A 13948-nucleotide genomic window follows, 5' to 3' on the forward strand; every position below is an offset into this window, starting at 1 on the left:
TCCCATAGTGCTCAGAACCATTTGAACCTCATTACAGTCGGAGGAAGGCAACGGCAAACCACCTCCATTAGGACCATTTTGCCTAGTACGGCGGTGCTGATCTCCCGCATCGTTCCCCTACGCTCTGTCAAGAAGCATGGGACTTCATTTCCATTCTTGTTTGACATTGCTAGAAAATTAATACAAATCAATTCATTGTCTATGTAGCAATGTGAAAAGGAAATGGGTTTTGTACTAAGTGTAATGGAACATGCACTAGCTGTATAAGAAATGCACATAACTAAGAAGGAAGAGTCATAAGTAGACATGCTGGAGCATATAGATTATCTTTCCCGGCTGTCTGCATCTACATGGATACTCTGTAAATCACATTTAAGTGTCTGGAAGTGGATTTATCGAACGACCTTCACAATTCTCTATTATTCCAATCTCGTATAAAGCACCTATATCTTTCCGTGCGAGCTGTGATTTCCCTTATTTTACTATGGAGATCATTTTCCCTATGTATGTCGGCGTCAACAAAATATTTTCGCATTCGGACTAGAAAGGTGGTGATCGAAATTTCGAGAGATTTTCGGATCGAAAAACGCCTTTGTTTTAATGATGTCCAGCCCAAATCCTGTATCGTTTCAGTGACACACTCTCCCCTATTTCCCGATAATACAAAACGAACTGCTCTTCTTTGAACTTTTTCGACGTACTCCGTCAGTTTTATCTGGTAAGGATCCCACAGCGCCTAAAAGAGGCCGGACAAGCACAGTGTAGGTAGTCTCTTTAGTAGATCTGTTACATTTTCTAAGTGTCTTGCCAATAAAACGCAGTCTTTGGTTATTCGTCCCCATAACATTTTCTACGTGTTCCTCCAAATTTAAGTTGTTCCTAATTGTAATGCCTAGGTATTTAGTTAAATTTACGGCCTTTAGATTTGATTGATTTATCGTGTAACCCAAGTTTAACGTATTCCTTTTAGCGCTCATGTGGATGACCTCACACTTTTCGTTATTTAGGGTCAATTGCCAACTTTCGCAGGATACAGATAAATTTTCTAAACCGTTTTGCCATTTGTTTCGATCTTCTGATAACTTCACTAGTCGATAAACCACAGCGTCATCTGCAAAGAACCTAAGACGGATGCTCAGATTGTCTCCCAAATCGTTTGTATAGATAAGGAACAACAAAGGGCCTATAACACTACCTTGGGGATCTCCAGAACTCACTTCCGTTTTACTCGATGACTTTCCGTCAGTCACTACGAACTGTAACCTCTCTGACAAAATGGCTCTAAGCACTATGCGACTTAACATCTGAGGTCACCAGTCCCCGAGACTTAGAACTACTTAAACCTAACTAACCTAAGGACATCACACACATCCATGCCCGAGGCAGGATTCGAACCTGCGACCGTAGCAGCAGCGCGGTTCCGGACTGAAGCACCTAGAACCGCTTGGCCACAGCAGCTGGCCCTCTCTGACAGGTAATCACAAATCCAGTCACATAACTGAGACGATATTCCATAAGCACGCAATTTAACTACAAGCCGCTTGTGTGATACAGTGTCAGAAGCCTTCCGGAAATCCAGAAATACGGAATCAATTTGAAATCCCCTTTAAATAGCACTCAGCGCTTCATGCGAGTAAAGAGCTTGGTAATTCATAATGTTCGAACACAATATATGTTCCAAAATCCTGCTGCATATCGAAGTTAATGATATGGGTCTTTAATTTAATGGATTACTCCTACTACCTTTCTTGAATATTGGTGTAACTTTCCAGTCTTTGGGCACGGATCTTTCTTACAACGAACGGTTGTATATGATTCTTAAGAATGGAGCTATTGTATCAGCATACTCTGAAAGGAGATTAACTGGTATACAGTCTGGACTAGAAGACTTGCTTTTTTAAAGTGATTTAAGTTGCCTCACTACTCCTAGGATGTCTACGTTTCCGCTAGTCATGTTGTCAGATGGTCTTGATTAGAATTCTGGAATATTTACTTCGTCTTCTTTGGTGAAGATATTTCGGAAAGCTGTGGTTAGTAACTCAAGAGAAGCGATTGATTGTGTCTTACCGCTAACATACTTCACATACGACCAGAATCTCTTTGGATTTTCTGCCAGGAGAGAAACTTCCATTGTTGGAAGTATTATAAGCCTCTCGCATCGAAATCCGCGCAAAATTTCGAGCTTATCTTTTTTTTTTTTTTTTTTTTTTTTTTTTTTTTTTTTTTTTTTTTTTTTTTTTTTTTTTTTTTTTTTGCAAAAGTGATCTGACCCGTTTTGTGATACAAGGAGGTTAAGCTCCGTCATTTGTTAATTTATTTGATTTAAGTGTCGCACTTGCTGCCGACATTATTTCTTTGAATTCAAGCCACATCTGGTCTACACTTGCGTTGTTAATTTGTACGGAGTGCAGATTGTCTCTCAGTGTCTCAGGAAGGCGTTAGTGAATTTTTATCTGTTTTTCTTTAATAGTTTTCTTTGAGTAGGGTTTGGGGACTACAATATTCAATCTCGCTACGACAACACTGTGTTCACTAATCCCCATGGCCGGCCCGTGTGGCCGAGCGGTTCTAGGCGCTACAGTCTGGAACCACGCGACCACTACGGTCGCAGGTTCGAATACTGCCTCGGGCATGGATGTGTGTGATGTCCTTAGGTTAGTTAGGTTTAAGTAGTTCTAAATTATAGGGGACTGATGACCTCAGATGTTAAGTCCCATAGTGCTCAGAGCCATTTGAACTAATCCCCGTATCCGTTTTGATGCTCGTTATTAGGTCAGGTTAATTTTTTGCTACGGGGACAAGTGTGTTTTCACAACCATTTACTATTCGCGTGGGCTCATGAACTAACTGCTCGAAATAATTTTCAGAGAAAGCATTTAGCACAATTTCAGATGATGTTCTATGCGTACCTTGGGAATTAAACGTGTATTTTCGCCAACTTATCGAGGATAAATTAAAGTCACCACCGACTATAATTGTATGAGTTGGGTACGTATTTGAAATCAAGTTCAAGTTTTCTTTGAACCTTTCAGCAATTGTATCATCTGAATTGAGTGGTCGGCAAAAGGATCCAATTATTATTTTACACTGGTTGCCAAGAATAACCTCTGGACGTACTGACTCACAGGAAGTATCTACTTCAATTTCGCGACAACGTTAACTACTTCTGACAGCAACAAACACTCCATCGCCAACTGTGTTTAGCCTATCCTTTCGTAACACCGTTAGGTTCTTCCAAAAATTTCGCCTGAACTTATCTACGGCTCTAGCCAGGTTTCAGTGCCTATAACGATTTGAGCGTTAGTGCTTTCTATTAGCGTTTTGAGATTTGGTACTTTCCCAACACAACTACAATAATTTACAATGTTATACCGATTGTTCCTGTATCTAAGTTCTATCTGTGTTCACCCTAGACCCTTTGTGACTGAAACCCCTTTTGTGTTTTGTTTTCCTGAGACCCTGTGATCTATAAAACCGCCCAGTCCACGCCACCCAGCCCTTGCTACCCGCGTAAGCCCCTATTAGCGGAACCCGAAACCCAACCACCCTATGGCACAAGTAGAGGAATTTGCGGGCTACACGGTCGCAGAACTGTCTGAGCCTCTGATTCAGACCCTCCACTCGGCTCTGTACCAGAGGTACGCGGTCGGTACTGTCGTGTGTGCTGCAAATGGTAAGCTCTGCTTTCTTCTCGCAAGCAAGACTGGAAGCCTTTACCACTTCTGTGAGACGTTCGAAACCAGAAAGAATCCAAAGTGACACACATCATTGGCACCGACGTGAGCCACCACGTATAGTTGGCTACACCCTGTGCTCTTCATGGCATCCGGAAGGAAGCATCCGGAAGGACCCGTTCCACTTCTGGAATGACTTCACGCGGTATGCCCACGGAGTGCACGTTGGCTTTCTTCCACTACTTGGCAGTCATGTCCCTAAGGGGCCTCATAATGCGCCTAACGCTAGAGCTCCCAACTATAATACACTCCTGGAAATGGAAAAAAGAACACATTGACACCGGTGTGTCAGACCCACCATACTTGCTCCGGACACTGCGAGAGGGCTGTACAAGCAATGATCACACGCACGGCACAGCGGACACACCAGGAACCGCGGTGTTGGCCGTCGAATGGCGCTAGCTGCGCAGCATTTGTGCACCGCCGCCGTCAGTGTCAGCCAGTTTGCCGTGGCATACGGAGCTCCATCGCAGTCTTTAACACTGGTAGCATGCCGCGACAGCGTGGACGTGAACCGTATGTGCAGTTGACGGACTTTGAGCGAGGGCGTATAGTGGGCATGCGGGAGGCCGGGTGGACGTACCGCCGAATTGCTCAACACGTGGGGCGTGAGGTCTCCACAGTACATCGATGTTGTCGCCAGTGGTCGGCGGAAGGTGCACGTGCCCGTCGACCTGGGACCGGACCGCAGCGACGCACGGATGCACGCCAAGACCGTAGGATCCTACGCAGTGCCGTAGGGGACCGCACCGCCACTTCCCAGCAAATTAGGGACACTGTTGCTCCTGGGGTATCGGCGAGGACCATTCGCAACCGTCTCCATGAAGCTGGGCTACGGTCCCGCACACCGTTAGGCCGTCTTCCGCTCACGCCCCAACATCGTGCAGCCCGCCTCCAGTGGTGTCGCGACAGGCGTGAATGGAGGGACGAATGGAGACGTGTCGTCTTCAGCGATGAGAGTCGCTTCTGCCTTGGTGCCAATGATGGTCGTATGCGTGTTTGGCGCCGTGCAGGTGAGCGCCACAATCAGGACTGCATACGACCGAGGCACACAGGGCCAACACCCGGCATCATGGTGTGGGGAGCGATCTCCTACACTGGCCGTACACCACTGGTGATCGTCGAGGGGACACTGAATAGTGCACGGTTACATCCAAACCGTCATCGAACCCATCGTTCTATCATTCCTAGACCGGCAAGGGAACTTGCTGTTCCAACAGGACAATGCACGTCCGCATGTATCCCGTGCCACCCAACGTGCTCTAGAAGGTGTAAGTCAACTACCCTGGCCAGCAAGATCTCCGGATCTGTCCCCCATTGAGCATGTTTGGGACTGGATGAAGCGTCGTCTCACGCGGTCTGCACGTCCAGCACGAACGCTGGTCCAACTGAGGCGCCAGGTGGAAATGGCATGGCAAGCCGTTGCACAGGACTACATCCAGCATCTCTACGATCGTCTCCATGGGAGAATAGCAGCATGCATTGCTGCGAAAGGTGGATATACACTGTACTAGTGGCGACATTGTGCATGCTCTGTAGCCTGTGTCTATGTGCCTGTGGTTCTGTCAGTGTGATCATGTGATGTATCTGACCCCAGGAATGTGTCAATAAAGTTTCCCCTTCCTGGGCCAATGAATTCACGGTGTTCTTATTTCAATTTCCAGGAGTGTACTTCCACCCTCTGTGATTATCCGGATCTTGCAGGCTGAGGATTTCTTCTGAAACAGGACAGGCAACTTCATCTGGCTGAGTGACAGAGCCACAGACAGTACCTGGAACCTGTTTGCCAGACTAACCAGGAAGGACTTACGAGCGGCCCCTGGGAAGTCTTTCGCCACCTGTCATGCCCTGAGGTGACCTCCCACTCGACCACATATGAGGGGTTAACTTCAGTGCAAGCAGTAACTGGGCTAGCCACCAGTGAGGACCGATCGGAGGACTCGGACGTGCTGGACGCCCGTTAGATCCCCACGGCTGCCCCACAACAGTGGTGCCCACCACAGCCTGGAGCTGAAAGCGAAGTGTCACCAATTCGGCTCGCATCCGCACACAACAAGCACAGTCCATACCAAAGACCGTGGAAAACTACACTACCCAGATAAACGGACTATCGGCACGTCTTGCGAAACTCTACTGTCGACGCTTACGAAAACGGAGGATCTGAATCTAATAAATTAGATTAATACACAGAGATTCAACCAAGAATAGTCTTTTGATTCCTTTATTCCCTAGGACTAGCCCAAAACGTCTTTTATGAGAGTAAATATTTGATAATGTGCAAGAATGTAAGAATCCTGCCTAGTTTTGAATGTATTAAAATGAGTCCGAAAATCGTAAAGAAACTCGCGAAACGGTCTACAATCAGCGCAAAGCATCAGAAAGAACGTGGCAGGCACGCGGATATACTCATAATCAATATTCCTTTTGAACTCAAACATATTATATTACAACTGATTTCTCATATTACAAGAATTTCGATGATACAGAGATAGATAACATCAAAACAAATATATTCAGTTATGGTACATATGGTCCCTGATGGCAATTTCTGATGCTAGGGACGATGTACACAGTAGGTAGTTCAACATGCTAATTACAGCAGTCACATTCACAGGAACTGCTCGAATGCGCGGCTATTGGCCTGGATACTCGCAGCACATCGTCGGACGATTGTCGTGTCCAGTATACGTAAAAATATGAAGGGCAGTCAAATGACAACGAGACAGACGGAAAAGTAATATTTCAAAAGTAATCGCTATAACTCTTCATAAATTTATCCGACTGTGAGAAAAGGCGTTCGATGCCTTTATGCAAAAATGTTTGCTAATGCCTACGAAACCATGACTGTATTTACAATATCGACAGCGGCCACGAATGTCTTTCTCCAGGGCTCCAAAAATGGAAAATTGTATGGGGACAGATCGGGACTGTATGGAGGTTGTGTAAGGGCTTTCCAGCGTTCCTCTGCAGCGGAGTCGAAACAACCATGGCAACATTTGGCTAAAGGAGAGAGGGGGAGGAGGGTGTGGACAGAGAGCGGTAGGATGTGGAGAAGATGAGCAAAAAGCCGTTGTACAGAAATATATGCGTTATTTGGCAGGTTTCGTTTTCAGTAGGCCTCCAGCAGAACTGAAAAAATTGGGTGACAAATTCGAAGCATTCAGAACCAAGCCGAAAGATTGTTTCTCACAGTAGTTGAGAACATTGTGCTATTTATTCGTTTACTATCTCACAATTTTTTGTGTCTTATTAATTAATTTTATTCATTATTTTGTAGACTGTTGACTGATTGAGGCATTTTTCCTACTGAGATCTTTATTTGTTTAAACTTTATTTAATTACTTAATTGATTAATTAAAATTAAAATTATTTCAAATACTCATCCTTGAAAATTTAGCCAAAGTGAACGATTCTGGGCGATAAATAATTAAAGAAATGTAGGCCTGTAAACAAAAGTTGAAAATTAAGCAAAAGTCGACCTTAAATGGCATAAATCTAGAGAGAGAAACAGTTAAACAAAAGACTAATTTAAAAGTTCTCTTGTGTTAGGATGACATTTCAAACAAAACTGCCAAACCTTTTAACCATACGAAAATCAAAATTACCGAAAATATTGTTGAAATAAATTAGGCAAATTTGAAGGAATTTTCTGTTTCAAACGGAAGAACACACGAGATCTAAAGAAAATAATCCAAGTGCATTCGCGAAGCATTTTATACAAAACAAACACACCTCTCAAAACATTTACGATGATCTCCAAATCCTTCACCGCGCATAGGTAGGGACAAAAATGATTATTTTTTAAATAAAAATCGAAATTCTTGATCATGTTACATATCAACCACATGCACTTATCAATAAAAAAACTGAACTACAAAGTAGATAATATATATACTATACTGCTGGTATTCCGTTTACAGGTAATCAAGACCAAAACAGGAATTCCATGGTAGTTACCACTCTAACAGACAATATTAATCATTCGTAGCTTCCACACTAACAGATAAAATTATTCGCGCTGACTACAGGGTGATTCACGAAGCTATGCAAATATTTTAATATGTTATTCTACAAGTAAAATTAAAAAAAATCCTATAAACATAGGATCGCAAATGTTTGATTACGGAGTTACGCCTAATAAAAGATTTTGCCTGAAATTTAGCAGCTTCGCTAATGTGAAGTCAAAACAAAACTGTACGAGATTAATGTAAAGCACGACTTCCATTGATTTTGTTATTATTGGTCTGGTGAATCTAATAATACATGTCCCAGACGTGTATCTCCAATAGTTGTCCAGAACATCCAGAGAAACAAAGACATAATTTAATGTGTCGTTAATTCACTGAAAATAATTGTGTTTTGCCTATGTTTCTCTTGGTATTGTTCCTTTTTCTGAAGTTATTAATTCGCCTAGGGACAGTAGAAAAATAGAATCTAAGGTATAGGTTTTGGTATTTTAAACATAGCTGCACAACAGCAACGGTTCCACGTAATAAAATTATAAACAGCCGACCAGTTGCAATGGATAAAGAATTCTTTACCTAGGTTTCAACAAATTTAAATTTGTCTTCTTCAGAAGGTGGCAATTTTACATTAGTATGGACTGATGCATCATCGCCGTTTTTACAAATGTCTGCATAGATCCATTTGTCAAAATTAAAATATAGCCCTAAAAATAAGGTTTGTCACGTAAATATAAATTAGTACATGGATGTTGCAGACATTTGTAAAAACGGCGATGATACATCAGTCCATACTAATGTAAAATTGCCACCTTCTGAAGAAGACAAATTTAAATTTGTTGAAACCTAGGTAAAGAATTCTTTATCCATTGCAACTGGTCGGCTGTTTATAATTTTATTGTATAGGTTTTGGTGAGATTTTGGATAGGTAATTGTGCCATATTTCCTCCGGACAATAATACGTTGGACCCGTTAATAAGTATTTTGCCCGCGATGGTAGCTGGAAGGTGAAAACGCTTCTCTTCTGTTTCACATCTACATAGTTCCGTTAATTAACAATACACTGACCTGTAACTCTAGTTTCATTATCCTGGTTGATTTACCGTTTGCATAGCGCGTGATGATTACTGTTGTATTTCACATGAATGGTTGTCCGTCTGTAAATATTAAGAAAGTTTGTGTAAACTTTTATGCAAATACTTTGCAAAAATTGGAATATTTATGCTTATGTTAATTTAACTAGACAAATGTTACATTTGTATTCAATGAAACTGTTGTTCACGAGCTACGAAGATTGATTTTTACATAGTTTCTATTTTATTTGCACAAGATCGGAAATTTCATATTTCTTATAGCCTTGATTACACCACCGTGTGTGCTCCATTGTAGTGTTTTAATTAATTTCACTGCACCCTTTGGCCACAACTAGGTGCAAACTTCAACGTAAAGAACATGTTTGTGGTAGGCCAGTATCAAGTAGACTGAGGCGACAGAAATCATGGGATACCTCCTAATATCGTGCCGGACCTCCTTTTTTCCTGGGTAGTGCAGCAACTCGGCATGGCTTGGACTCAAAATACTGTGCAGAAATACTGAACTATGCTCCATCTACAGCCATCCATAACTCCGACAGTGTTCCCAGTCCAGGAGTTTGTGCAGGAACTGACTGACCGCTCGATTATGCCCCACAAACGTTCCATGGGATTCATGACGGGCGATCTGGGCGGCCACACCATTTTCTCGAATTGTACGCAATGTACTTCAGACCAGTCACGAATAGCTGTGGTCCACTGACACGGCTCATTGACAGCCATAAAAATTCCATCGTTGTTTGGGAACAAGAAGTCCATGGACGGCTACAAATGGTCTCCAAGTAACCGAACATAACCATTTCCAGTCAATGATCGGTTGGCTTGGACCAGAGGACCCAGTCCATTCCGTGTAAAGACAGCCTAAATCATTCTGGAGCCTCCACCAACTTGAACAGTGCTTTGTTGACAGCACGGGACCATGGCTTCGTGGGGTCTGCGCCCCACTCGAACCCCTTCATCAGCTCTTAGCAGCTGAAATCGGGGCTCATCTGACCAGGCCACAATTCTCGACTCGTCTAGGATCTAACCGAAATGGTCATGCGCCCAGGAGAAGCTCTACAGCCGACGACTTGTTGTTAGCAAAGACACTTGCATCGGTCGTCTGCTGCCATAGCCCATCAAAACTGAATTTCGCCGCACTGTCTTAACTGATACGTTCGTCGTACGTCTAACGGTGATTTCCACGATTATTTCACTCATTGTTTCTTGCCTGTTAACACTGATAACTCTACACACACGCCGCTGCTATCGGTGATTAAGTGAAGGTACCGATCATTGCGTTGTCCGTAGTAAGACGTAATGCCTTAAATCTGGTATTCAGGACACGCTCTTGAGTCTGTGGATCGGGAAATGTTGAATTCCCTAACGATTTACGAAATAGAATGTCCCATGCGTCTAGCTACAACTACGATTACGCGTTCAAGGACTGTTAATTAACAATGTGCGGCCATAATCACCTTTTCACACGAGTCACCTGGGTGGAAACGACAGCTCTGAAAAAGCGTTCCCATTTATACTATGTGTACGCGATACTACCGTGTGCTTTTGTGCATGTCGGTAGCCCATGAATTTTGTCATCTCCGTATGTATGCTCACTACCAAAGGCATTAATAAACTCTGTTTTCTTGTTCTGCTCTTGTAAATGTATCCTGTTGTTGTGCTAAGAAACGGCAGGAGGAAGGAGATACCGTTGCAAGACATTGTAAATAAAAAACCAACTAACAACAAAATTACAGAACAGAAACTTTTCCTGCGAGTACGCAAATAGTTCCGAATTGCTTATGCAAGGGATAAATCATATAGCCATAATCTTTGTACAGAATTACACTACTGGCCATTGAAACTGCTACACCACGAAGGTGACGTGCTACAGACGCGAAATTTAACAGACAGGAAGAATATGCTGCGATATGCAAATGATTAGCTTTACAGAGCATTCACACAAGGTTGGCGCCAGTGACGACACCTACAACGTGCTGACATGAGGAAAGTTTCCAACCAATTTCTCATACACAAACAGCAGTTGACCGGCATTGCCTGGTGAAACGTTGTTGTGAAGCCACGTGTAAGGAGGAGAAATGCGTACCATCACTTTTCCGACTTTGATAAAGATAGGATAGTAGACTCTCGCGATTGCGGTTTATCGTATCGCGACATTGCTGCTCGCGTTGGTCGAGACCCAATGACTGTTAGCAGAATATGGAATCGGTGGGTTCAGGAGGGTAATACGGAACGCCGTGCTGGATCCCAACGGCCTCGTATCACTAGCAGTCGAGATGACAGGCATCTTATCCGCATGGCTGTAACGGATCGTGCAGCCACGTTTAGATCCCTGAGTGAACAGATGGGGACGTTTGCAAGACAACAACCATCTGCACGAACAGTTCGACGACGTTTGCAGCAGCATGGACTATCAGCTCGGAGACCATGGCTGCGATTACCTTTGACGCTGCATTACAGATAGGAGCGCCTGCGATGGTGTACTCAACGACGAACCTGGGTGCACGAGTGGCAAAACGTCATTTTTTCGGATGAATCCGGGTTCTGTTTACAGCATCATGACGGTCGCATCCGTGTTTGGTGACATCTCGGTGAACGCACATTGGAAGCGTGTATTCGTCTTCGCCATACTAGCATATCACCCGGCGTGATGATATGGGGTGCCATTGGTTACACGTCTCAGTCACCTCTTGTTCGCACAGACGTCACATTGAAGAATGGACGTTACATTTCAGATGTGTTACGACCCGTGGCTGTACCCTTCATTCGATCCCTGCGAAACTCTACATTTCAGCAGGATAATGCACGACCGCATGTTGCAGGTCCTGTACGGGCCTTTCTGGATATAGAAAATGTTCGACTGCTTCCCTGGCCAGCACATTCTCCAGATCTCTCACCAATTGAAAACGTCTGGTCAATGGGCAGCTGTACCTGTACACGCCATCCAAGCTTTGTTTGACTCAATGCCCAGGCATATCAAGGCCGTTATTACGGCCAGAGGTGGTTGTTCTGGGTATGTATTTCTCAGGATCTATGCACCTAAATTGCGTGAAAATGTAATCACTTGTCAGTTCTAGTATAATATATTTGTCCAATGAATACTCGTTTATGATCTGCATTTCTCCTTGGTGTAGCAATTTTAATGGCCAGTAGTGTAATTTCATGTACACGGCAACATTCTCCCCCCCCCCCCTCCCCCCCCCCCCCCCTCTCGGCAGCATACCAGAACGTAGTTGACTCCTCATCCCGCCATACCACAAGAGAGCTATCGTCTCTACTGTGATTAGGATACGCTGTAGCGGACAAACGAAGGCTCGGAGTGGCGCGCGGTCTACTTTTTGCTCCTGCTCATAGGGTGAGGCAAGTTTGGACAGGACCAGCGGCGGGCGGTAATTTTGGCAGCGCAGCCCCGACCGGCCGCTTAATGAGGAGTGACCGCGGGGCCCGCGCCGCATCCCCGTGAGCCCGGCCCCCGGCCTGGGGCGCGGCTTGCGCGCCGCCCTGTGCCATCAATACTTGATGGGGGGTCAGTGTTAGGCGCCCTCAACCTGTCACCGCCGCCGGAGCCCGCCCCCGCCCCGCCGTCACAACCACTGTTTGCGCTCTCTCCTTGCTCTGCGAAAATAGCGCCGCCAGAATTAGCAGACCAAGACGCGCCGTCACTCGTTGCGCCGCGACCACCCGCGCGTGGTCGCTCTGGTCGCCAGAGGTCTCTGCCGTCGCCCACCAGCAGTGACACGCCGCTCTCACCTGTCCATATTCTTTAGCTCCAGATACAGGGAAACACCACAACACAACAGAACACAGTGGCATGACTAATAAGCCGTAGGAAACCAGTTGGCATCAAAAACGGCTTCCGGTTGTCTCGGAATGAACACAGGTCCTGTATGGTTTTCAAGGGATTCTTACACCATTCTTCCTGCAAAACAGTGACAAGCTCAGGTAACGATGATGAAGGTGGAAGGCGATCACGCACCCTTCTCTCCGAAGTACACTCATGCCCATAAATTAAGGATAATGCTGATACATGGTGAAAGAACGCTCTGGTGGGCGTTTTACGGCTTTAAATCACCTCGGGGTGTGACCATGCGGTGCATTTGACCTGTGGTCGTCGCACGGTGGCGCTGGCAGCAGTCCACATACGCAGAGGTGTGTTGGTGCATGTCGGAGTACGGTGCAGCGAGTAAGTGTGCAGACGTTTTCGGACGTGCTAATGGTGACTGTGTGTTGAAAATGGCTCAAAGAGCACATATTGATGACGTTATGAGAGGTAAACTACTAGGGCGACTGGTGGCTGGTCAAAAACGGCACGTCGTAGCACGGGCCCTCTGTGTGCCACAAAGTGTGATCTCAAGATCATGGCAACGATTCCAGCAGACAGCAAACGTGTCCATGCGCTACAGTACGGGACGTTCACAGTGTACAACACGACAAGAAGACCGATATCTCACCATCAGTGCCCGCAGACGGCAACGGAGTACTGCAGGTAGCCTTGCTCGGGACCCTCCGCAGCCACTGAAACAGTTCTCTCCAGACACACAGTCTACAGACGCCTGAACGGACATGGTTTGGTCGCCCGGAGACCTGCAAGGTGTATCCCACTGACCCCTGGTCACAGGAGAGCCCGTAAAGCCTGGTGTCAGAAAGACAGTACTCGGTGATTGGAACAGTGATCGCAGGTTATGTTCACGGACGAGTCCAGGTATAGTCTGAACAGTGATTTTCACCGGGTTTTCATCTGGCGTGAACCAGAAACCAGATGTCATTGAAAGGAACCTGTATGGAGGTCGTGGTTTGATTAGTGTGGGGTGAGATTATGATTGCTGCACGTACACCCCTGCATGTCTTTGACAGAGGAACTGTAACAGGTCAGGTGTATTGGGACGTCAGCACAAGTATGCCCGCCTTTTCAGGGGTGCAGTGGTTCCCACCTTTCTCCTGATAGATGATAACGCACGGCCCCACCGAGCTGCCTCGTGGAGGAGTACTTTGAAACGGAAGATATCAGGCGAATGGAGTGCCCTACATATTCTCCCGACCTAAACCCCATGGAGCACGTCTGGAGTGCTCTCCGGCTACGTATCGCTGCACGGCTTCAAACTCCTACGACACTTCAGGAGCTCCGACAGGCACTGGTGCAAGAATGGGAGGCTATACCCCA

General features: G+C 45.4%; 1 protein-coding gene across 1 annotated transcript in view; it reads left to right on the plus strand.

The window, feature by feature from the left end:
- LOC124613566 (mucin-7-like) overlaps positions 1–12554 on the plus strand; it is a 116886-nt gene extending 104332 nt beyond the window's left edge. The window contains exon 3 of the mRNA XM_047142281.1: positions 12220–12554. Coding sequence (XP_046998237.1) covers positions 12220–12554 — 335 coding nt within the window. The remainder of the gene's footprint in view (positions 1–12219) is intronic.
- Positions 12555–13948: the final 1394 nt, after the last annotated feature.

This window comes from Schistocerca americana, chromosome 4 (genome assembly GCF_021461395.2).
Source record: "Schistocerca americana isolate TAMUIC-IGC-003095 chromosome 4, iqSchAmer2.1, whole genome shotgun sequence".
Lineage (NCBI taxonomy): Eukaryota > Metazoa > Arthropoda > Insecta > Orthoptera > Acrididae > Schistocerca > Schistocerca americana.